The sequence below is a fragment of the Python bivittatus genome, unplaced genomic scaffold (assembly GCF_059951505.1).
Source record: "Python bivittatus isolate LINGU-HERP-01145 unplaced genomic scaffold, Pbiv_v1 ctg000070_np1212, whole genome shotgun sequence".
NCBI lineage: Eukaryota > Metazoa > Chordata > Lepidosauria > Squamata > Pythonidae > Python > Python bivittatus.
The window spans coordinates 39,880,129-39,905,163 of NW_028277034.1; the positions used below are offsets into that span (position 1 = coordinate 39,880,129).

The 25,035-nt window shown below is 38.6% G+C and overlaps 2 protein-coding genes across 3 annotated transcripts in view; one reads left to right on the forward strand and one right to left on the reverse strand.

Moving 5' to 3' along the window:
* The window catches only part of MANBA (mannosidase beta), a 55,179-nt gene extending 40,482 nt beyond the window's left edge, over positions 1-14,697 (forward strand). For both annotated transcript variants that reach the window (XM_007429806.4, XM_015888356.3), the window contains 6 exons: positions 1,240-1,458; positions 2,916-3,080; positions 5,533-5,677; positions 10,218-10,360; positions 12,013-12,270; positions 13,508-14,697. In XM_007429806.4, coding sequence (XP_007429868.1) covers positions 1,240-1,458; positions 2,916-3,080; positions 5,533-5,677; positions 10,218-10,360; positions 12,013-12,270; positions 13,508-13,732 — 1,155 coding nt within the window. In that variant the 3' untranslated portion in view covers positions 13,733-14,697. The remainder of the gene's footprint in view (positions 1-1,239; positions 1,459-2,915; positions 3,081-5,532; positions 5,678-10,217; positions 10,361-12,012; positions 12,271-13,507) is intronic.
* A 415-nt stretch (positions 14,698-15,112) lies between these two features.
* Positions 15,113-25,035, reverse strand: part of NFKB1 (nuclear factor kappa B subunit 1) — a 74,243-nt gene continuing 64,320 nt past the window's right edge. The window contains exons 19-24 of the mRNA XM_007429799.4: positions 24,156-24,258; positions 21,631-21,743; positions 20,001-20,067; positions 19,522-19,694; positions 16,924-17,098; positions 15,113-15,451 (exon numbers count right to left, since the gene is read on the reverse strand). Coding sequence (XP_007429861.1) covers positions 15,264-15,451; positions 16,924-17,098; positions 19,522-19,694; positions 20,001-20,067; positions 21,631-21,743; positions 24,156-24,258 — 819 coding nt within the window. The 3' untranslated portion in view covers positions 15,113-15,263. The remainder of the gene's footprint in view (positions 15,452-16,923; positions 17,099-19,521; positions 19,695-20,000; positions 20,068-21,630; positions 21,744-24,155; positions 24,259-25,035) is intronic.

Below are 25,035 nucleotides of genomic sequence, written 5' to 3' on the forward strand. Positions count from 1 at the left end.
CCTGATTGCCTTGGGCATGGGGGAAAGATACCTCCCAGTCTTTGTCTCGTCTTTGAATGAAAGAGCCAAAGTTTGATAGCCAAAATGGGGAATGTTACAGACACTAGCAATTATGCACAATACTAAAGAGGTCAAATAACCAGCGTGAAAGATTCCATTGTTCTGCAGTAAATAAATATAATGACTTGTTTACTTGGAAATTGTAAAAGCCTTAAAATAAATAAAACTGGGAAAGGGAAATTATGTAGACGGTGCCTAACAGATATGAAAGGAATAGTATCTTCATTCCCTGGAAGTACCTTGTTGCCCTTTCCCAAGGTCAGTTTTTCCAAGGGCATTTCCATAGAACCACTGGTTTCATCCCCTGAAGTTCACTATTTCCTGCAAGCTGATAACTAACAACTATTCTCTTCCACTGGCCAAAGGAGAAGTACAAAAGTCCTCTTCTTTTGCTTTTACAGACACACACACATACACACACACACACACAGACCCATGGGATGCCTTTCCTGTCAGCATAAGAAACCTTGGAAAAGGTGTCAAGGTGTTGTGGTGCCTTGACTTCAACAGGGAGAGAGGAGAATTGAGAAGGCAGGATGAAATGGGAGTTCCCACTCTGCATTAACACTATGAAGATAGCTTGGCAGTGTGAATGCTGGAGCTGAGCAGGAAGTTAATCAACTCCACTGTAAAAGAGTGTGTGAAGACTGATGCTATATAGAGGTGCATAGGGGATCCTGGATTAGTGCAAACCAAGTGCATGGGTGGGCCCTAGGCTGTGCAAGATTTTCTATCTACTTGTCTTGCAGTCTGAAGGTTGCAGAGAGGTGGAGAGTACGATCACTGGATGTGTTCAAAAAAGATTGTTCAGCCATATGGTAGTTTTATTTGGATTCTTGCATTGAGCAGGAGGTTGGACTTAATTACCAAAGTTTCCCCTCCCTCCCAACTCTGTGCTTCTATGCATATGATTGAATGCTGCAATATGAAACTCTGTTTCTTGCAGCTGAAAATGCGATTCCAGGAATCTGACATTTGTTGACACGTTCAGTGAACCAGAAATGATAGAAATGACCTAGTATTTTTGGGAAAAGAGACCATGATTCACTATGATTCACCATGAAAAATCTGCCTTTTGCTTTGACTTTCCAAATTACAGTTTGTCAAGATAGCTTTTATAGCAACTCTTTTATCTCTTGGCCCCAGTTATTCTATTATCTTGAATGTTGTTAAATGTAGGAAGATCAGAGCCGTCCTTTTATTGCCTCAAGCCCTACCAACGGATTGGAGTCAATCAAGGAAGGCTGGCTGGCTCGTAACCCTTACGATACCCATTATGGAGATACCCATTACTACAATTACCTGAATGACTGCTGGAACTGGACCACGTATCCCAGGGCTCGATTTGCCTCTGAATATGGCTTTCAGTCATGGCCTTCCTTCAGCACCTTGGCACAGGTAAATAAAAGCCAGCTGTCTTCTCTCACTCTCCAGCACATTCTGTGGATGTAAAATGAGACTTAGGGAATCAGCCCAAAGGTCCATCTGGTTCAGTCTTAGGTCAAAACACAAAAGAGTAGGAATAAATGATGTGGAACCAAGTACCCTTTTATCCTGTGCTTGGAATAAAACCACATAAAACAGGATGCTTCCACCAGAACATCCCCAATTTTCTAGTGTTCAGCCACTGCTTAAACCTTTGGGAGCCCAATACAGACACCAGATTCAGAACTAAGAACTCAGCTAGGGGGGTGGTAGCGTTGGTGAATTGAGTATCTGCAGAGATCTGTTAGTTACTTCTCCTCCCCTGTTCATGCAGTTTGCATATTTAAACATCTGCATATTAAACGCACAGATTCCTTTAAAGTGGTGTTTAATTATGCCCCACCACACCCAGATGACACAATTAGTTTAAGAAAAAAAATCTGTACCTCCTATACCCCCTCCATTGACTTCAGTGGAAGGATGTGTGTGTACATGCTTAGCTTTACAGAGAAGCCAAAGCTACAAACTTAAAATAGCATTTATTTCCCTGCTTGTCAGGCATACCTATGTTAATCTGTAAACTGAAAAGCAAAAAGAAACATAAATTCTCTAAAGCTTCTCTAACTGGTTGCTTGGAGGCAGTTCTAATCCAACATGGGATGGCTGACAAGTCTGCACACGGTTTTCTTTTTCTCCAGTTTAAATCAGCAGGCTGTAGAACTAATACAGGATAGATTATGCTGCCTTAAAATGATATCTGTAGGTGTTACCAATAAAAGAGAATATATGTAACTCAGGGTTGAACTCCACTGAAGTCAGTGGAGTCCTTGATGCTCTCTGAGCTTGGTGGTTGATTGCAGATGTTTCATTATCTGACTAGGTAACATCATCAGTGCACTGATGATGTTACCTAGTTGAGTAATGAAAAGTCTGCAATCAAACAACCAAACTCAGAGAGCACCAAGGACTCCACATCTGTAGGTGTGGCATGATTTCTTAGCCCACCTGAAAGCTAACTAAACATATCTTAGAGCATTCAGAAACTTTTTGAATTTTGAATAATTTTTTTTCATAGAAACAAAAAGATAGAACAAGTTGGATCAGAAGAAATTATGATTCCTGGGTCTAAATACAACATTGGGAACAATAGGTTTATTTCAGTTTTATCAAAATAAATGAGCTGTAACACTTAAGGCATACCCACATTTTTGGGGATGGAATTTAGCAAGGGTGGGTGTTGCCTTAATTTTAGAGTCCTTGTTTTGTATATTATATTATTATATAATATACAATTATATTATATTATTTAAATAAATAAATAGGACACAGACTCTGAAGCAAAATAAATGTTTTTTTTTTAATGCTGCATCCATTTCTGTATGCTGTTCCTGTTCTTATAACCATATAAATGTGCTCTTTTTTAAACTCAGGTGTCTGTTGAGGAAGATTGGTCTTATAAAAGTAATTTCTCCCTGCACCGACAGCATCATGCTGGAGGTAATGACGAAATGCTTCAGCAGGCTGGGCTTCACTTTAAATTGCCTCAGGTAGTAAATCCAGTTGAGAACTTCAAACAGACAATCTATCTCACTCAGGTAAGGATTTATCAGAATGTTAACAGTGTCCTTTAAAAAAAAAATATATATATATATATATATATATATATATATAAAATGTTATGATTTTGTGAAGAACTGTGTTATCTCTTTTTAAGCATATTTAGCTTATTCAAATTGGGACTTCATAGAAAATGTGCAGCGGATAATCTGTTCACATTTTACTGAAGTTAATTCTTGGATCCAATGACAATATGAAGTTGTCTGTGGGCTTCATTTTTATATATTTTTCTTACAAGCATATAATTTCTATGAAGGAAAAAGTGTGTGTGCTACTGCATGGAAGTGTAGCACGAATATTTCTTCTTTGTGTCTTTGTACTCTCTACATATGGACTTATGGCCTAATTCAGTGGGGATTTGCTCAGCACAGCTCCTGAGGGATTGCCTTTCAAAAGCTTGGGAACAGCATAGGAGAAGACCCTCTCAATATGAGCCCAAGAAAAGGTGGTAGGAAAGTGAGGGAAATTTTAAGAAGACTTCTCCTGTTGACTATAATGTCCAGGGATAGGTGATCTCTCCAATAGTCTGATTTCAAAGTAACCAGGTTTTAAAGGTCAAAACCTAACACAATGAGGTCTGGAAAACAATTATAGTAGCATGGCTGAACCCATAAGTGGAAACCTCATTTCCCAGAAACCTTCTGAGTCTTTATACCCCAGCTCTGCCTTCGGTCTTGGATTAGTTTTGGTGGCTCCCTCTGCTATTGCGCAGCTTCCAGAGAGTCATCTGGTGTCCTTCCCCAACCCAGCATACAAGAGAGATTCACCACCACTTTGACTAACTGCAGTGCCTTTTGGCAACTGAAAGGTGAAAAAGGAAGAAAAATAATTTATAGGGTCTCTCTTTTCTGAGAGATGGACTAAATTCATATGTGATAAACAAAACCAGGCTTTATTTTTTTTTTAAAAATGGAAAAGATAAAGTATGTGAAATCTTACTCTAAGAAGAACATTTACAAATGTGCGTGCAGTGTTCCAGGCAGACCACAGGATGGTGCTGGCCTGAGCTTGCTGGTTAGTGAGCTCAGGCAGAATCTTCATGAAGAGACTGCTGTTAGATTATGTTTCGCTTTGCAAGAATTTAGGAATAGAGAGGTTGAGGTTGCACTGAATTCCTTACTTATGCAGAAATAATAAGCATAAGATGCAATAAGGCTTAAGTAGCACTACTCAAAAATAGTAAAAATCAAACTTCCAATGCAGCTTCCTGGCTAGAGTATTTCTAGATTTCTTGATTCCTTAGAAATAAACAGATTCCTGAAGCAAAAGCCCCCAACTGTTCTAGCTTCTTGTAGATTATGTTCTTTAATCCAGTATTTTTCAACCTTGGCAATTTTAAGATGTGTGGACCTCAACTCCCAGAACTCCCCAGCCAGCATAATTTCCCAGCCAGCATAAGTCCACACATCTTAAAGTTGCCAAGGTTGGAAAACACTGCTTTAATCAGAGGCTCAGGAGAATGAGGTTAGTTCTCTCCTTTTCATAGCTCTGGTATTAAGCTTTTTCCTTTGTTTTCAAAGGATCAAGACTTTTTAGAGGGGACTGGGAGAAATCTGACTGTGTATTATGACTCAAAGTTTACATCTCCCCTTTGTGAAGATGTAGATTCTCTATCTGAGATGAGTGAATGTCTATCTTATGTCTGGCATGACGGCCTCACAACCAGGAGTGTTTTCCCAACACCAACTGATATAGGACTAACTAAACTATGCTCCCTGTATTATGCACCAGTTTGCAACCTTGTTGCTGTATTTTGCACTAGTTGTGGTTTCTGGATATGCTGTAGAACATGTTGCAGTAGTCAGCTGGGAGTGACCAAGGGATGGGAATCTCTTCTGAGGTCTGATCATCTCAGGAATGGCTCACTAGACATAATATAGTAAGTATACTCCTCATTACCACCTGAGAATCATCTGGAATCAAGGACCAGTCCAAGACAGTGGATCTGCTCTTCAGAATGAACCTGAAGCCTAGAGTTCAGTTTCCTACTGAACAATAGGATCTCCATCTTGTCTGGACTAAAGTTCTGTAAGACCTCTTCTTGCAGGTTCATCTAGATACTAAACAGCATGGGGAATAAGGTGGAACCCTATGGGACACCCCAGGCCATCTTCTCAGGTTCTGAATAGTAATATCCTAGTAACATCCTAGTCCTCCATAAGGCATCATGGTGAATGATATCAAAAGCCACCAAGAAGTCCAGGACAACTAGTAGAGCCACATTCTCCCTCCCAGTTCCAAGGGTAGGTCATCCATTTAGGTGACTAAAGTAATTTTACATATCCTAGTTGAAAGCACAATTGAAATGGGTCCAGATAATTGGTATCCTCCAGATCTGCTGATCTATGAATGAAGCATATTCTCTAATTATAAGAACTTGTATGTTTCTAGGTAGTTGAAACTTACGCTGTTTTATATATCCCAAATTAGATCATGCAGGCTCAGTGTGTAAAAACTGAAACTGAATTCTATCGTCGCAGCCAAAGTGAGATAGTCAACGGGGAGGGACGGACCATGGGTGCGCTTTTTTGGCAACTCAATGATATCTGGCAAGGCCCTTCCTGGGCTTCTCTAGGTAAGACTAAAAATAAAAATAGTTGTGCTGAGTTAAAGTATGGGCTTTATTAGTGCCTGTCTTTCATTTTAGTCTCATTTTCTCTTAAGACACTGAAGGCAGTGTATGAGATTCCTCAACCAAATCTTACCACGTGTGTTAGTATAGACTGAAAGAGGATGAATAGACCAAGATTACTTAGTCAGCTTCATGACTAACAGCATGACTAATAGGTCTTCCCTCACCTTTTGTGTGTGTGTGTGTGTGTGTGTGTGTGTGTGTCTTTGAGCCAGTGTTGACTCCTGGTGAATGCCTGGACAAGTCCCTGCAGTTTTCCTGGCAAGATTTCAGAAGTGGTTTGCCATTGCCTCCCCCCTAGGGCTGAGAGAAAGAGGGACTGGCCCAAGGTCATCCAGCTGGCTTTGTGCCTAAGGCGGAACTAGAACTCACAGTCTCCTGGTTTCTAGCCTGATACCTTAACTGCTACACCAAACTGGCTCTCCTTCCCTCACCTAGTCTAACACAAATTGCTGAATAATTTGCTACATTTTTGTTTAAGAAAGAATTTAAAGTACCAAGCATTTTTAACGGGAAATTAAACTTAGCCTCCCTAACTGCTGGGGGTGGGAAAGGTGTGGAAGGACTTGTGCTTCTCCTCTGTATTTCTTAGGATGAGCCCCCAGAACAGCAAGTACAAATGTGCATCTCATCCAGGCAATACGTAGCTTTTTTTTCTTTTGTTGTGCAAAGAGGTCGGAGGCATGGAAGACAGAAACATTAATGAAGTCTTTGTTTTAACCGTAGCTGTTTATACAGGATGTTGTCATTGGTTTGGTTTAGACAGTTTCTTTTCTCAGGGGATGTTTAATAACAGCTGTAAAATGAAGGAGACAAGCAGCACATAAGTCTCTGAAAGAGGTTTGGGATCTTGAGGCTTTCCAGATGTTTCAGAATTGTTATACTCAGCATCCACCAGGGCAGTGCTGGCAGGACAACTGGAAGGTGTCGTTTGACAACACCTGGAGGGCCAGAAGTTATCCCCTGTGGCCCTAAGAGGCTTTTAGGAGGCCTTTTTTGGCCAACGACTTTTGTTGGACTTGAGTTGCCATAATCCCCAGCCAGCATGGGCAAAGGTAATTGCTGTGCTAATACTTACATAAGATCACAGCAGGAAGGCAGCCTGTGTCCTCAGGCTACCTCTGATCACTATTGCTAAAAATCAGTAGCAATTAGACAGAGTTAGCCATTGTAGTGTAAGCTTTAAATTAGCATTAAACATTTCAAAAACAAATTCTTTTAAAGCCTATGAAAAAGAAACCCCAAAACTAGTCTTGCCAGCATTGTGACATGATCTTTCTCAGTTTTCATCACTGGCCTGGCAATAGAGGGAATAGAAATAATCTTCCCTCCCTCCCAGCTGAAATCTTGTGGCTATAATAAAAACAAAACTAAACTGAAACAAAAGTGTTAAAATAATATATTAAATTAAAATAATGAACACTTAAAAGCCTGTTTTAAAAATGTGTGGGTGTGTTTTAAATGGCAACGGTGAGGTCAGTCGTCTCAGTTCAGAGACCAGGGATGCTACAGACAAGGCTCGACCCTGAGTCATTGCCAGGCGAGCATCTGCTTCTGTAGGCAGTGTTTCCCCGATGACCTCAGTAAATAGAGGGAGTCTTGCCTTCTCTGGTTCTCACCCAGCCTGTTTAGGAACGGGCATGTGTTAAGCTTCAAATTAAAGGCTTCTGAGTCAGCCACCTGTGTGGTTTGCATTAGCCCACTGGGTTACATCTTAGGCAAATTGCAAGCTGTATTTCCTCAGCTTCTGTCCTACATTTTAAGGTCACCTTAGCATGATCAATTCAGATCACACATTTTGGTTGAAGAAATGACTCAGTTTTTACTGACATTATACCCTAGCATTTTCATCTTCTGCTAAGCGGAAACCCAGCAGCTATTAGAGACAATCACACCTTTCTAAGGCATGATTATTATGGCTACAGAGAGAAGGAAATAAATAATGCCTTTATGGTATGGCATGATTATTTATTATATTTACAGACCAGCTTTTCTTTGGGAGCTCCAGGCAGCATGTGTGGAGGACTCTATAATTTTATTCTCACAACATCTCTGTGAGGTTGGGTTGAGAGAGGACGAATGTCCCAAGGTCTTCTATTGATATCCATAATCATGTGGGCCAACCCCATAGAGAGGAAAGAGCTTCTGTTCTGACTCTGGTAGATGGTGAAAAGGGCTTCATGGTGCTTACTTTCTAAACTAACGATCATATGATTCCCCCATCTGTTCTTTTATTGTGATCTCAGATCAATATCTGAATGTAGGTGATTGCTTGACGCATGTTAATTGCTTGAACTCTTGCAGTTTTTAGAGGAATTGTCTCATTGGTTGAGTTAGTAGGAATGAACACATGTATCACACCATACGTGATAGAATACCTATGTGGTGTGAAGGTTAAGGAGTTGGGCTGGGAGTGGGAAGACCAATGTTCAAGTCTCCACTTGGCCATATTGTTTTCTTGGGTGACTTTGGCTATGCATGCTCTCTAAGATTGGCTATCTCACTGGATGGTTGTTGTGAGGATCAGACGAGCAGAAAACCTCATCATATGCCTTAGCTCGAGTTCTCATGAGACATGGCAGGCTAGTGTAATACGCCAGATGTTCCCAAACCTTCTTGGTTCACAGCACCCTTAGTGTCTCAGTAATTTTTTTACAGTGCCGCTAGGCCAAAACTGAACTACCTCGAGCTAGTAGTTTGCATGGTATCCAACAGGTGTTAAGCATTGCTCTGCCGCCCTCGAAAATTTAAAACATCTGTGGTGTCCTTGTGAATTTGTTGTGGCACCCCAGGGTGCCCCAGCACACAGATTGGGAACTGTGGTAATAAGCTATACCTTTTGGTGAGGACTGCATATGAACTTTGCAGAGGTGGTGAGAATGCAGTGAATAGGAAGATAATATGACTAGTCAGAGTAAAATGGAATCTGGGGGATATTTCTGTTGGGGTTGTTTTTGTTTTTCAAATGTATGAAGCCTATTTAAATGCTGGTAAAGTAGTTGCATAGGGCTTTCCACTTAAAAACTGCAGAAGTGTATCACTTTCTGCCACAACTCTGTGATCAGGACAAAATTCAATAGTAAAGTCAGAGGATTTCACTTGCATTTTCTTCCTGGGATTGCACTGAGCAGCCATGCAATCATGGGAAAAAATGTAGCTACTTTAATGAGTTGCAGACATGGCCTGTGTAAGCACTGGTGTGTGTTCCAAAGATCCTTTTGCCTTCAAATCCAAAGTGCTATACAGCCCTATAAATTACACCTAAATCCTTGCTGCCTTTTATTACTGCTTTGCTGCCATTTCCAAGAGAAGCAATATCGTTGTGCAGAAAAAAGGTTGGACATGCAAATAGTTTTCATGCAAGAACTTCCCAAAGTGAATATTAATATGAGGGCTGGGTTGAACTAGCCTGAGACAATACCAAAAAAAAAAAAAAAAAAGTCCTGTGTTGAGACAGTCCATTGGTTCCTTCAGGCCAGGCTTGTCTGGTCTGATTGTAAGGTTTTCTATGATTTTGGAAGGTCTTTCTCATTGCTGCTGTCTAATCCATTAGCTGGAGATAATTAAGCCGATGGCCTTCTCTCGCAAAGCATGTGCTATATAGATAGTCTCAGTTTAAGAATGAGTTCTGTTCCCAAGATCTGTCCTTAAGTCGAATTTGTTTGTAAGCCAGAACACTATTATTGTATAATACTGTATAAGTAGTATTGTGTAATTAGCTCGAACCACTGTGTATTTAACTGGAATCATTGTGTATTTAACTCAAATTTTTCTATAGTAGACTCTTTTCTTAACTATGGCTCATCGCATTCTTAACCTGGGAACTCCCTGTATCATGGAGCCAATCCTTTTCTAACAAGGAGTTGAAGCTGCAGCCATGGAAATTATTTTGGCTGCCTGCTGTGGTTCAAGAGGTTGTCTGTAACCTAGATGAGAAGATGTAGCAACCATTCTGTCTTTGCTGATTAGAGGACAAAAATTTCATGAATTGAATTGAATTGAAATGATTTCATGGAAAAGGCTTACATTATTAGGGATGATAATTATTAGGAATGCCACGTGTGCTGTCAGGGAGATCAGCTTGCAATGTGATTATTCCCCTTGAGTTGACTTTTAGAGAGCTGCAATGCTGGTGTGAGGAGTAATTGAATCATACAAATCTTCCTTGAACATGATATTTGGTGTTATTTCTATTACTGTACATACATTCCTGCAAAAAAGCAATGCCTGTAAGGCATCCATTTCCAATCTGGTGTACCTCCCCCCCCCCAATTTTTTGTAACGGCAACTCCTAAAACTCCCAAGTAGCAACACACCTGGAGCATTCCAGGCTCTGGAAACCTTTTCTAAGGCAATGTATGTAGGGATCAGTCTTTGATCTCCTGATTGAAGAAAAGAAAGCAGGCTTGTGAAGCTGAATAGTTCCATATGGGTTCTTCTGAGAGAGTGTGGTGAATGTTTTCCCTTTTGAACACTTACTTAGAATACGGTGGCAAATGGAAGATGCTTCATTACTTTGCCAAACATTTCTTTGCTCCTTTGCTGCCTGTGGCACATGAGAAGGAAGATGTTTTCTACATTTATGGAGTCTCCGATTTTCATTCCGACTACAACCTGGCCCTCAAAGTAAGTCCCCTTTTGCTTTACATGGAAATGAGTGTTGAGGAGGATTCTGGAGTAGAGGAAAAGTAAAACTGCCAATTGATTTTAAAACATAACAGTTCATTTATATTGTTTTTAATGGATTTGTAAATGACTAAAACAAGAGTTCTGAAGGAACTGGTTCCTGAAAAACTCTGGTTTTTCAATGACTATAGTATCTTCTTAGAAGAAGCATGCGAGGGGTAGGAAAGAACTAAATATTTAACAAGGTAATTTTCTTCCGTGGTTTTGGTTTCATTCCAGAGTTTGCAGTTTGAGCCCTGAAGAAGTGCCCAAATCAATTTTATAGAAAGATTCTTCACTTTTCATGACCTTCCTTCCTTCCTTCCTTCCTTCCTTCCTTCCTTCCTTCCTTCCTTCCTTCCTTCCTTCCTTCCTAGTCAACAATTACCAGGTGCCATTATTTTTTTCTTTGTACTTGGGGAAAATAAAATGGTAGTAACAGAATTTTGCTTTGAGGCAAAACCACCAGCAAAATCCTCAGCTCTAAAAAGAAAAACCATTTTTAAGGAGGCAAGCGAGTGGAAAAACTCACAAGAAAACCCTTCCTACTTTGATTGGGTTTCTGTGGTTTTGCTTGATGTCATAGCGGTGGCAACTCATAGCTGACCTTAACTGCTCTCAGAAAATGTTACACAGAGTTGGGCCTGGTAATTATGTGCATGGGAGGCTAACAGGCTATCTCAGGGCTGGAGGCTAGTCTGCAAAATAAAAAATATTGTTGCCAAGAAAAGAAAAGATGTGGGATGTGTTGATTGAGTCACCAGGAATCAAATTTGACAAGCTTGAAGGAGACTAGATATTTTGGGGGGGGGGCTAGTAGCTCAGCTTTTTAGTTTACTCAAAGCCCAGAAATGAAATAAGAGGGCATTTGGTCCAGTTTGTAAACTGTTATTAGATTTAAGTATTTTAAAAGTAGAGCTGTGAATATTGCAAGGGAAGGTGCAAGAGAGGAATATGCAAAATGTTCTGTGTCCAACCCATTCTGTGCATGTTACAGTTATTTTGGAGTGGTCTGTGGTTACACTGAAAAAGGTGTATTTTAGATATTTTATAACATAATGGGATATTTTACTCCTGATATGCTCTGAAATGCAGTTGCTCTGATATTTTTTAGGGGGTGGGGGAGAAAAAAGAGTGGGAAAGCCTGAGCAATTTCCTTGGCAGCAGCTGGTGGAGTCATCAGTGGTGGCAACACCGTTGGTTTCTAGGAGGTGGGAAAGCTGCTGGGACAGGTAGGGGACAAGTGGGCTGGTAGGAAGTACCACACTGGGACATTGGTGGCTGGGAGGGAGGGGAAGTAGGATACTGGGGAGATAAGGGGATGGGCAGGCTGATGGGATATGCTTTCTGTAGAGGCTTTTGTTTCTCACTAAGCCACAGTCAGTCCAACTTCCAGAACACAGTGGCTTGTTTCAGGTGTGAAACAAAATATATTTTCCATTGCATGTACAGCCGTAATGCAAGATGAGATACAACATGATAGCATTAATGAAAGTATGATCCTACCTTTTAAAGGAATTTATAGAAAGGTTTGAGTACCTGGATTTGATTAATGGAAAGCAGTAATTCATAATCACTTTTTTCTGTCTTGATCTCTCTTATGGGCCCCATAGATAATTTTGTATGATTGGAGCAGGATGGAGCCAGCGTGTACTTTGGTGAAGGACAATGTGATTGTTAAGGCAGGAAGTGCAGTTCCCATTTATAAGGAGCCCATCAATGCTCTTTTGAAAAGATGTGGAAATTGTACTAGGCAAAGCTGCATCATCACCTTTTACCTCGAGGCTGAAGATGAAGTCTCCAGTCCAATTAATTATCACTTCCTGTCTTCATTGAAGAATGCAAAAGGATTAAAGAACCCACACATTCATGTAAGTACCATTTCCAGCAATACTTTTGCCCTCAGCCAAATAGGGCGTTTATTATGTGTATGTGTTGTTTTGAGAATCATAAAAGCTAGAGGAAATGCCCTGCTTGGTTGTTTTCCTGAAAATATGAATAAACTTCGATAGGGGGCATACAGATCAGCCTCCTAAGTTTCTTTATCATTTCTAGCATCTTTCTGGTCTTTATGAAGATATGCTTTCACAAGATAGAGGTGATGGTAATGAATGTGATTTATTGACCCGCATAACTTCTTTCTCTTCTCCTGGTTTGGAGAAGCAGAATTAATTACAAGATGCCAAGTTACCTAATTTGCATAATTTATAGAGATCTCAGTAAACTCTTTGCTAGTTTAGATTTTGTTTCTGAAAGTAGAAGATTACACACAGAGATACACACACACACAGCTTTTCACCTAGTTTTGGATTGTTTTCCTCCCTGGAAAGATATTATACCTTTTCAAGCAAAATGTTCTGTTTTTGAAACGATATGATCATAAATATAAGTGCAAAATTGCAAGCGTCGGAAACTACCTGGGTTTGGAGTGGTAGAAGTAACACAATCATTAATCATGTATATATTTCTGTAATATAGCTTCTGCCACCAATACTCTTCCATTATTTTAGTGGTCCCTTGATTAATGCTGATATACTTGATGGGGAGAAATTGACTAAATCAAACACACTGGAATCTGGTCATTGGATCATATTCCACTGGGAGGCCAATGCTTTGTATATATAGGTTTCATATGTTAGAGCTGCGTTTCCTGACTTAAACAGGTTGTAGGAGGACTTGGTAAAATATTTATCTTAAGCATCTAAACAACATTGCCATTAATAGGGTAAAGGGTTAAAATTAAGGATACATCTAGGTTCATTTTTTTGCCAGGAAATCTTGAGAATTATGTATTTTGGAATTGGGAAGAGAGAGTTTCCTGTATTTTCACTAATTCAGACCTACAATTTCGGGAATTTTGGGGTGGGGTGGGGGAATTTTGATCAATAAATCCTAAAGCATTGTTTATTGTAAATGAAATTTTATAATTAGGATGTTCTTTATACCCTTTATATGCAATTCATTTTTTCTGCAAACTACAGTAGTCTGTTGTAAAGGTGACGAAGTGTTAAAGAGATCTGTGTGTAGTACAAGTTCTCTAGAATTCTGAATAAATAACGAGAACATAATGAAACAATACAGTAATTTAAATTTGTCTGCCCCTTTCAGGCTTCTGTTTCTCAAGAAGGAGATCATTTTCAGCTTGTCCTGGAAGCCACAGCCATTGCTCCTTTTGTTTGGTTGGATGTTGGGAACATCCCAGGAAGGTTCAGTGACAATGGCTTTCTTCTCACAGAGAAGCAGAAACTCATATTCTTTTACCCTTGGGAGACCACTAGCGTCAAGGAGCTGGAGAAGTCACTCAGCTTAATATCGCTGACAGATATTTCCTGAGGAAAACTCTGCAAGAATGGCAAGGAAGGCTATTGGAAACAGGAAGCTTTTATAGGAATGTAGCTCTACATCTAGAGATGCATAAAATGGAACTATTGGACATTATTCTCATGCCAGCTTCCTACACATGTGGCATTGCTTAGTTATGTGGAGTGAAGCCAAGTGCAGTTCCGACTCGGTTTAGAGTACTTTAAATAAGTCAGACCAGCACACATCCTGAGAGAGGTCTGAGGACAGTAAAATATGTAATGCTCTGAATCCCCCTGGTGCCATTTTTCTGTATTCCAGAACCAGAGTTTGCATGTACAATGGAAAAATATATTGCAAAAGACTAGAGATCTGTGTGGACATCTAGGCATTGCTCCCCTTACAGGAGTTACCAGAGGGAGCTTTTCTTCTGCTTCTTGTGCTGGGGCATCTTAGGTACTATTTTTAAAATGTTACATGGGCATCCATGACATGTAATTAGAACACTGCTCTCGGTGACAGGTAAATTTTAGTGTAGAAGGATAATACTGCTGGTGAACACATAGGAAGTTTGACCAGACTGGTGGCTTATAGATTGGACCTTCTATGTCCACTGTTAAAGAGGACAGGTAAGAGATAACAGTATGAGCACCTCTGGCAATAGTCTTTTCCTTTTCCATTAGGAGTTGCAACCAGCAACTCATTTGTAAGAAAGGCTTTTAAGCTGAGAGCTGTGACCTTCAGCTGAACTTAAATTGTGGCACCTGAAGTAAGCAGTAACTGAATAGAAGATAGAGGGCTCAGCTTCTTGCTGACCCATTTAAAGCTAGTTTTTCCACCCTCCAAGATGTTTGAGTTTGTGAAAATGGTTGAATTTCTTTCCCGTTTTTTCTATCACTCAAAAATTATCCACTTGTCTACCTCAGAAGTAGTAACAGGTATCAATTTCTAGCAATTATAAACATTTAATCTGTTTAAACTTGCTCTGCATGCTTTATTATCAAATGATTGTGAGAAGCTTTCTAGCCATATTTCCCATATAGAATATAAATAATGCTGCAAATCATCAGTTTTGCTTTTTATTATAAAAGTAAAATATAAAACAAGCTTTTTTTAAAAAAAGCAATTTTTTAGTGGCAATTCATCTAAATTGAAATATTTACAGTAGAAAAAGGGTAAAACAATGGGAAACAGTTTGAAGTTTGAATGATAGACACCAAATGAAGTTTTAAATACATTTACATTCTGTTTTGCAATTAAGTATCCTGATTACTGTTTGTGTTTTGATTTTGTGCTTCACAGCTTTGGACCACAGTTAATGTCTATTATATAACTTTCATTGAGCATCAAGAGGGTTGTTAATTTTCTTTACAGATGATCCTCTTAGGAAAAAATAAATGCCATTCAATCCTTCTCCTGAGTCTCCCACTTTACTGGGATCTGATCTGAGTTTGTTGAAAGGTCCAGTAGATAAACATTTCAAAGAGCTTTTTCTTCTAGTGCACTTTGGATTGTTAACAGCTCCTTTTTCACTGCAAAGAATTTTCATAGCAATACCATATTTTTAAGTTACTTCAATTTTGCCTTGTAACGAGTTGTCCTGTACATAGCCTGAAGCCATTTTTTTAAGGTTTACTGGTGTCTTGTTGGTAAAAGATTCAGAATATGTAAAGCTAAGTTTGTGAAGAGAGATCTCTACTCCACTGTCACAAATGCTTTCAGCATCCTGGAATCTGAAATTACATCTTTCATCTGGTGAAAGAAAAAGGAAAGTTTGAAAAATGCTAATAAGACAAAACACTTTACAGAATTACACAGTACACACAAATCATTACAGGAAATAATAGAACCCCTTTTTTTCCTAGTCCAGTCAAGATTCCTTGCAGCTCAGGGCAGGAATTTTCAATGTATTGCCTTCTAATTATTTGCAGCGATTTCATAGTTTAGTAACAAAGGACATTTTTTGGATGGCCAATGGCTTGGATTAAGAGGCCTGATTAAGAGGCCTTTGGTGATGAAACGGGGAAGTTGGGGTTATCTGGGAATATAAACAATGCAAGAAATGCTGGGCAAGTTGAATTAGCTTTATGATATAAGAGGTGGTGTATTCTCTGAAGATTCTCCTAGGACTGCTTTCACACCAACAGTTGCCCTCTATTTTTGTAAATTGGGTTTCAAGTATTGAAGGCTGCCCCAATTTCAGTGGAACTGAAACTGCCCCATGTTTTATAAAGTTTTACCACCCTCTGGTTCAATCTGAACCCACTACTTCCATCTTCAGGAATGTAGCAATGTGTTTTAATTGCTTGTAATGCATTTTAAATGCCACTCCTGCTTCTAAGCAGATGTGACAGAAAAGTTGGTAAGAACCTGATAAATGATACATCCAAACATACAACCTGTACAATTAACTGTGGAACCATAACCAGGATTATTCAAAAGCAAATCCTGCTGAATTTAAGGAGGACTTGCTTCCCAATACTTAAGAATATAATGATAAATATATTTTTAAAGTAATACACATGTAAGGGTCATTTAGCAAACCCCCAAAATATTATTTTACTTTTGCATCCTGTGTTCATAAAAACTCACAGCAGCATCTCATCCAGAAACTAATCAAAACCAAACACGCTTAGCTTCAGTAAGATCAACAGCATTACTATATTTACTGAAAATGATTTGATCCTCTAGAATGATTCCACGCCCCCCAAAAGAAATATGACATTGAACCAAAAAAAAAACCCAACTTATTTGCTTTCCTTGCCACAGATCATCAGAAAATCTAAGATGACTTGTGCATATTAAAATATAAATTATAAGAAAAACACCCAGTCTTTCTAGTAAACATAGTTATGTGTCTGCCTTGATTTGTGACATTTCCATTCTGTAACCATTAAACATTGAGGACTGAATGATGTCTGAAGCCTATCACAGTTAAAAGTACCTAGTGGGGTTAACGCCCCAATTTGGATGCCTGGTGTAAGAATTGTGTGGATCTCCATATCCTGCCCTTTCTCTAAACTGCTCAAGGTAGAATTTTTGGCACAAATCCTGCATCATCACTTTGATCTTATTGCTGCCTTTGCCACAAGAAACTAATTCATCTGCAAAATGTTACTCTAGAGCAGTGTTTCTCAACCTTGGCAACTGGGGAATTCTGGGAGTTCACACATCTTCCAGTTGCCAAGGTCTACTGCTCTAGAGGTCTGGACTGACATAATTACCTGCTTGTGCTGTCCTGGGAGAAGGTAAGTCACATAATGGAAGCCCGACATTTTTGGTTTTCTCCTGGCTAGACTGGCTTGATGAAATAGTTGTTTTCTCAATTATTTCAGCAGCTTCTGGATAATCCATTTCTCTCAGGGCATCAACCAACTCTTTTACTGTTCCACCAGAAACCTACCAAGAGGGAAACAAAGGTGAATTAGTTTGGCAGCCTTTTTCCCCCAAAACCCTAATGATTAGATTTTTATGCAACTATATCTGGTGGCAGACCTATTTTTATATTTTAGAATTGTACTTGCCACTCCAAAAAATATCCAACACCTATTAAGAGACAGTTGAGTGAATTTTTTAAATCCTGCAATCTTATTACCATTTGAGAAAACCATGTAATTCTCCCTTTTCTCCATTGCAAATATGCATTTACATAGTAAAATAGAATTTAAAAAATGTTACATTGGGGGTGGGAAGAAAACATTTCATTTTATTATTATAATAACAGTCTGGCATGGATAACAGGATGGATAAAATAACCAAATAGTTGAAAATCAATCACAGAAAGAGCCGGCCTATCTCCTGGACTTCATAGGTATTTATGGTATAAGAAACAAGAAAAATTTGAATGGACATATTATATGACAAAGTTTGATAAAAAATATGGAATCTTTTAGAAGTCTGGTCATCTTCACCATTAGCTTCACCTTCAAATGCCTTTTATTCTAGGCACAACTATAGTAAGAAAGATTTAATCACATATGCAATATAGCGCATCCAGAAACAGACTAAAGAGAGCAAGAACTGCTTAGTGAAGGTAGGAATTTACTATGGCTGATGTATTTACAAATTGCTGGAAGAATAAACAATGATCTCAAGAATCTCAAGAAAATATATATATATATTTTCATTCATTCATCTTGGTTTTTGTGTGTTTCAAATTCTTTGTGTGGCAAAGTCCTTCCTGAGATCACTGTTTATATATGTGTATGTATGTATGTTGGTTTTATATATATAGTTTTAATATAACTTGGTTATATATATATATATATAGTTATTGAAATATGACCCAAAGATCGAACAAATTAAAATTGCATGATAAAGTGGACACAAAACTTCAAAGAAATAATCACAGTACAACAATGGGAAGAGCAATAGAAAAATCAATAAATACACTCCAAGCTGTAAGAGAAAATTGGTATAAAATGTTTTACAGATGATATATAACTAAGTAACTACCAAGATAGACAAATCATATAACAGTAAATGCTGGAAATCCCATAACAAAGAAGGAACATGCTGTCATATGAGGTGGCTATGTAAAAAAAAAACCTCAAAAGCACTAGAAGGAAATATATCAAAATATTCAGAAAATCCTAAAAATAAAATTTGAACTGAATCACAAAATAATTTTACTAGGTGTAATTCTGGAAAACAAATGAAAAATTTAAAATTTTCTAAGATATACTGTATGCTGACAGCTGCAAGAACAAATCTGGCATGCTGGAAAAGAGGAAGCTTGCTGGCAACATTGGATCGGGAGACCAAAATTGGAGAATACGCAGCAATGGCAAAATTGACTGTATATATCCATAATAGAAATCTAACCACATTTAAGCAATAATGGGTTCAATATGGTTTTTACAAATAAAGTTATGAGACTAATGAAAAATAATAGATGAAAAGATTCAAATAGATACTAGTAATAATCTTTAAAGTTTAATATAAAGCACCTGTATTTAGCTTGAGGTCTGAGGTTGGGGAAATAAACAGAAGGGAAGGGGAGAATGTCACTAGAAAGCTTTCGCTTAATGCTTTTATTTATGTTTTGTTTTATTCTGAGTTCTTTTTGAGTTATACAACCATTACTATTCAGTGTAGATTTTTCTTTCCTTTGCATTTTATTATTCTAACAATTAAAAAAAAATCTTTAAAAAATTCAATAATCAGTATGCAATCTATTACTGCATCATCTTAATGGAGGGTTAGGTCCAGATTTAGTTACATGCAGTTGGATGCAGGAAGCAGAATTCTCACCCAATCCTCCCAAAGAGAGATCTAGCCAGCCTTTCAAAAATGCTGCACAAAGAATGTGAGCCATGGTGAATGCAGTAAGTTATACAGGTGGTCCTTGGGTTACAACCACTTGTTCAGTAACTGTAATGGCACTGAATAAGGGGGACTTACAACGAGTCCTTGGAGTTCTGGCTGTTGCAGTGTCCTCGCAGTCACATGATCACGATTTCCGACGTTCCAGTCAATGGGGAAGCCAGCAGGAAGTCGGAAGTTGTGGTCACGTGAGGTCCTTGCTTAATGACCTACAAGGTGTTTGCTTAATAACAGCAACCGGGACTGCCGGAATTGCCATCCCTAAGTGATGTTGCATTTACAACCACGTCACTTAGCAATGGCAATTCCAGTCCCAATTGCCGTTGTAACCTGAGGACGACCTGTAGTGTGAAAGACAGGCATTACAGAATACAGAGAGTTTCTGAGCATGTGAGAAGTTCTGTAAGTAACAAGATGAAAGTTAAAGTTACAAGATTGTTTAAACACCATCTTGCCAAAGAAGGTTTTCACCATAATAAAGCAGTTAAGAGAATTACCTCATAATTATCCAGTAGAGTTTTTGATGGAGAAGGGCTCAACCGAAAGGCATTGTTTAGTATCCCTAGGCCTAGCTTTTGTGCCAACATGGACCAATTTTTATTCAGATCAGGAACTTCAAGCAATTTGTACAGCTCTAACTTGACATCCTCATTTAGGTCTTTCATATTGCCTAGAAAAGAGAAAAAAAACAACTTGAGAGCCATAATTATGGATTCCATAAACTTTAAACTATGTTCACTTCCTTCAAATTCTCAAGGAGCAGCATGCACTTATTTAAAGTAGCATGAAATTCACTGTTGACTACATTTAGAAGACTGAAACCCTTTTATATGTATCAAGACATGTCACACAGGTATTTTTAATTGGGATAAAAAGAGACCAATCTCCACTGACCTCCCTGCAAAATAATACCTACTAAAGAAGGAAAGACTATGTGAGTATCAGGGTTTATTTTCTTGCTTAAATATATTCTTACCTTGAATCAGTAGATCCTCAGAAGCTGCCTTTGACTTACAGAGTTTGCTATTCAAGATGTCATACACCTGTCAGAACGGAAAAAAAAACTAGCTAGAGTTGAAAAAGTATTGATTTTATTCTATAAGTTTTGGTTTTCATTTAAGCCTGTCATTTATACTACTCAGTTGCCAAGTTTAGACACAGAGCCAAATCACAGCTTGCTGTGTCAAAGTGAGATTCAAGTTCTTATGTTCTCTCCTTCACTAGTACAACTGCAGAGAGAAAACAGGAAAACTTTCTCCATTTTTGAATCAAATGTGGTTTTAATTAATAATGAAAAATAACCCTATGATTTAAACTAATTCTTTTTAAGAGCAAGAATCACACATCTTGTTTATTAATCATAGTTTAATTACAACTTGTCTTTTCAAAGGTAAGAAAAATATGGCTGGTTTAAAGCATACACTTTTATTCCTGAATTGTTTGTTGTGGTTTCAAGAGAAAAGATAAATAACAGACCATGACTGGCCATATTCCCTCCCATAGTGCTAAGCTATGGTTTAGCATTAAAATATTTTGTTACAAAATATTTAATCTACTTTGCATTTGATAGAGTTAATCTACCTTATAATGTCCAAATTACAACTACTTTTCAAAAACAGTATCTGGATTTTAATTTTTGTCCTCAATGGTCTAAAAAACTCCTCCTCCTCTGGTGCCTTCAAGTCACTGTTGACTCCTGGCAATTGCCTAGACTAATCCCTGCAAGGAATCTTTTCTTGGCAAGATTTTAGAAGTGTTTTGCCAATGCTTGCTTCCTAGGGCTGAGAGAGAAGGACTGGCCCAAGGTCATCCAGATGGCTTTGTGTCCAAGGTGAGACTAGAACTCAGTCTCCCAGTTTCTAGCCCAGTACCTTAACCACTACCCCAAACTGTCTCTCCTAAAAATTTTTAGTCACCTTTTATATCTAGCCAATACAAAAACCAATGTAAGCTTTGCTTTAAGAAAGTTTGCTATTTAAGGCAATTCCACTTAACAGTGTGTTTTGGAGAATTAACAGAATTTTAGAAAATATGTCTGTTTCCTAAGAACACCTAGAAACAATTTAGAATTGGGAGCATCACAGGGAATTAAAATGCCTACCTCAACTTGGCCACAGGGCACAGGTAAGAATACTGTTCTCAAATAATTTTCCTTGAGCCCCTTGATTGAAATTCACATTATACCCCCCAAACCTTCAGCTCTTAGTTATACAAACATTGCTAATATCTCCTGCAATTAAACCACAATTTTTAAATATTTTTTTCATAAAATAAAAACTAAGCTCATGCATGTCAATTTTCAAAGCAAAATCAAATAACTTATGGTGTTAGCACTGGCTGCATTCTTATCAAAATAGAAACTAAGTCACTTATAAGAGTTTTTTTTCACCATCACTGTTATTGTGTACATTGAGAATGGGAAATCTGTGGCCCTTCAAATGTTGCTGAACTACAACTCTCCACATCCTTCAGCACTGACTATATTAGAAAGCCAGAGGTTTCCAATTTTTGCAAAAGGGAGAATATCTGATTCATATGCTTAAAATGATCCTAAATGAAATAAACAAAACGTGGGCTTTTGAAACAAGTTGTCAATGATCGCTTGCCTCCCAGCTCGTCGCCATATCCAGAGGTGTTGTCCCAGGTATAATTCCTTCACCATCTTTCATATCTTCTTCTTCAAACAATGGCTCAAAGTTTTCAATGTGGGGATCTGCACCTTTATTAGTGATTAAAGAATATGGAAGAAACATCATAAACTTCCTTTAGCATTTTTACTTCAGTAGTTTAGTTTAATACGTAGGTAATTCGAAGTTCAAGGAGCTTAGGTATCTTTGGCATTGCTTAATTTTATCCCAGTCTCCCAATTTTGGAACAAAATTAGCACATTGTCTGGGTTTGTATGTGTTCTCCACTGTATATTAGCAAGCTTCCCCCCCCCCCCAAAATCATTGGAGTGATTCCATATAAAGGAAAAAAGAGCTCAACAGTTATTATTTCATAGTTTGTATTCTTGAGTGCTGTTGAAGTCCAAACCTCGGGCAGACTTCTTGTTAAATGGCACTCTTTGTTAATTATGTCTTTTAAGTGTTAGTCCCCTAAATGCTTTGAGTGCCAGACATCAGTTCTTGGAATGATTATGCTGAAGGCATGAGAAATTCCACTGGAGAACAAGTATGAATACATCTAAATGTGCACCATGGTCTACAACATTAAAATAATTTTGATAACAATGCTTTACCTCCCAAAAGAAAAGAAAAGAATCTTCAGAGGAAAAAAAAGGTCTCCTGTTGTTCTGACTTTCTCTATATTCATCCTCTTTTCTTCAAGTTCTGTTTAGGAATATCTCTGGCCCTGCCTCCACTTGCAATTTAACGCAACACAAACAAGCCTTGCCCACACCAATTTTCCTCTGGCACAAATTTGCCCTCAATTCATCCTGAGCCCATGAATGCAACAGCCTTATGTTATTCATGAGGAGTATGAGCTTTAAAGAAGCATTTTCCTTCTTAAGCTGATAGTATCCCATTGTGGGTTCAAGGTATAATTATAATCTTGGAGGCAAGCTCTGTTGAGGTATGTTTTGGGACTATTGGGAGCAGCATATATACTCTTCTCCTCTTTTCGCTAACCAGGCTTGATTGCAGTCATTTCTCTGTGGTGCTTTCTCCACTAGCAGCCTGTTTCCCGAATCCCTTTCATACCTACCCCCTTCCTATTTTTACATCCACTTCTCTCAAACGTCCAAGAAGATTGAGGAGAGAAGAACAGAGCTCCGTTATTTTATGTGGGGAAGAAGCAGGATTGTATTAATGCTAGTCCTGTTTAATGATACTCTAAAATGTCCAGACCTCCAATATTTTATTTGGAGAAGGAAGGAAATATTCTTGTTCTATTTTGCTTTAATGGTATTCTGAAACATATCTTTATCTTTAGAACAATTGCCTGCTTTTCTTCATTGGCGTGTCCAGAAAATGAGGGGTGCTGGATTGGGCTTTTTTGCCAGTTTTCCATATTTGTCAGTTTCAAACACTTCCCAGCAGCTATCAGTTTCTGTTCTCTTGTTCTACAGGATCTATCTAGTTGCACATTCAATGCAGAAGATGCCTTCTTTCTCTTTGGGGCTATTTCTGCTCTAGTGCAAAGGACATGCTTGTTCATTTCACATTGTCGTAACTTGGGAGATGCCCAAATAATGTGTGCTAAGAGGGGCAGACTAATTAGCCTAGAGAAAGATAGGCAGAGTCCCAAAGTGAGACATGACCTGATTCTTGCTTCAGTGCCTTGACTGATGTACATTGTCTCATTGGGTTGTGATGTGCTAAAGAGGAAAACCTCCAATTTGCCTATAATGTATGACACACTCTTACATAAGGACAGCGCCATTTGGCAGTGAGTGGGAATAAATGAAACAGAGGCAGGATAAAGATTGGCAATGGGAGCAGCAAATGTTATGCTGGTGTTGTTTTGTGCCCGCTCAAGGATGGGTGGATAGCACTTTAAGTCAGTAGTGGACTTCTCTCTTTAAAGACTTAATACTATGTTACAACAAAGCATATGGTTCTTTAAAAAGGAAATTTAGCAAAAGCTGACACCAATGTTGAGTCAGTAAGGGGAGCTGAGGCATTAACTTCTGTATCTGAGGGCACTGGACTACTGAAGAGGGAACTGGCCAGGATCACACAAGGCTTGCCATCCAACACCTTGTCAGCCTCTGATGCTTAGGGAAACTACCCCAATCTGCCTAATGACATAGTTAACTCTGGATTAAGATTTTCAATGAGAGAGTGGCTAAAAGCACAGAAGAAAGTGAATAAGAAGAAATGATGATGCAGCTGAAGAAAGGGTGTGGAGTAGATAAGGGACCAAGAAGAGGAAGATAATGAAAAAGCGATTAAGAGGAAAAAAGGAGAAGCATTTTAAATAGTGAATTGTTTAATAATACCAGGCAGGAACTCTGCCACTGCTGCATTACAGTGATGTAAAGCATAAGATTGCATGGGTGTGTATGTGTGAGTACTAGAAAAACAATGTCATTTTTTTGGCTGCAGTTTCTAGTTATATAATTTTTTCAGCTAGGACTTTGGGAGTGAATCATGATATAGTCATTGTAGATTGACTACTTCCTTACCTGCTGCTTTGAGAAGAGCTGCCAATTTTGCAGATCCCCTTCCAGCTGCTATATGAAGTGGAGTGGTTCCATCATAAGTAATGCTGTCAACAAATGCATCTCCCTGGTTTTTTTTTTTAAAAAAAGAAATGCTGTTTTGGCTTGTGGCCAGCTTGAAAGCAAAATCTACAGAATATATAGTAAACTGGCCTCAGCTCACAACTTTATACCTTTTTTATAATGCATGCACTTTAAAATATAATTAAAATAACCATAATGTCCCAAGGCTATCAAATCAATATATAACACATATAAATATATATATATATTTTTTATCTGCGCTCAGTCATTGCTGACCCTGCAGTGACTGCTTGGACGAGTCCTTGCAGTTTTCAAGGCAACTGTTTTTCGGAAGTGGTTTGCCAGAGCCTCCTTCCTAGGGCAGAGCCCAGCTGGCGAGCGCAGGAGGCGGGGTTTCCGTTGCTTCGCGCCCTTTTCGGGCGGTGCGGTTTTTCGCGCTTACCGGCAACTGCTCCCAACTCCTTTTTTGCAAGGCGCCACCAGCATTTTTCCTCCCACCGGAGTGAGAGTCCCCATTTATCTACTCACGTAAGTTTTCGAACTGTTGGGTTGACAGGAACTGGGGAGGAAACAGGAGCTCACCCTGTTAACGCGAAGGCTGGACTCGAACCGCTGAAGCGTCGACCATTTCTGGTCAGCAACTTTCAGCGTCATTAAGCCGCTGCGCCACCGCGTCATATATATATATATATATATATATATATATATATATATATATATAAATATATAAGCATCTATATTAGCACTTTCTACTTTATTTATTTATTTATTTATTTAATTTTTCAGCCGCCCATCTCCCCCCAGTGGGGGAACTCTGGGC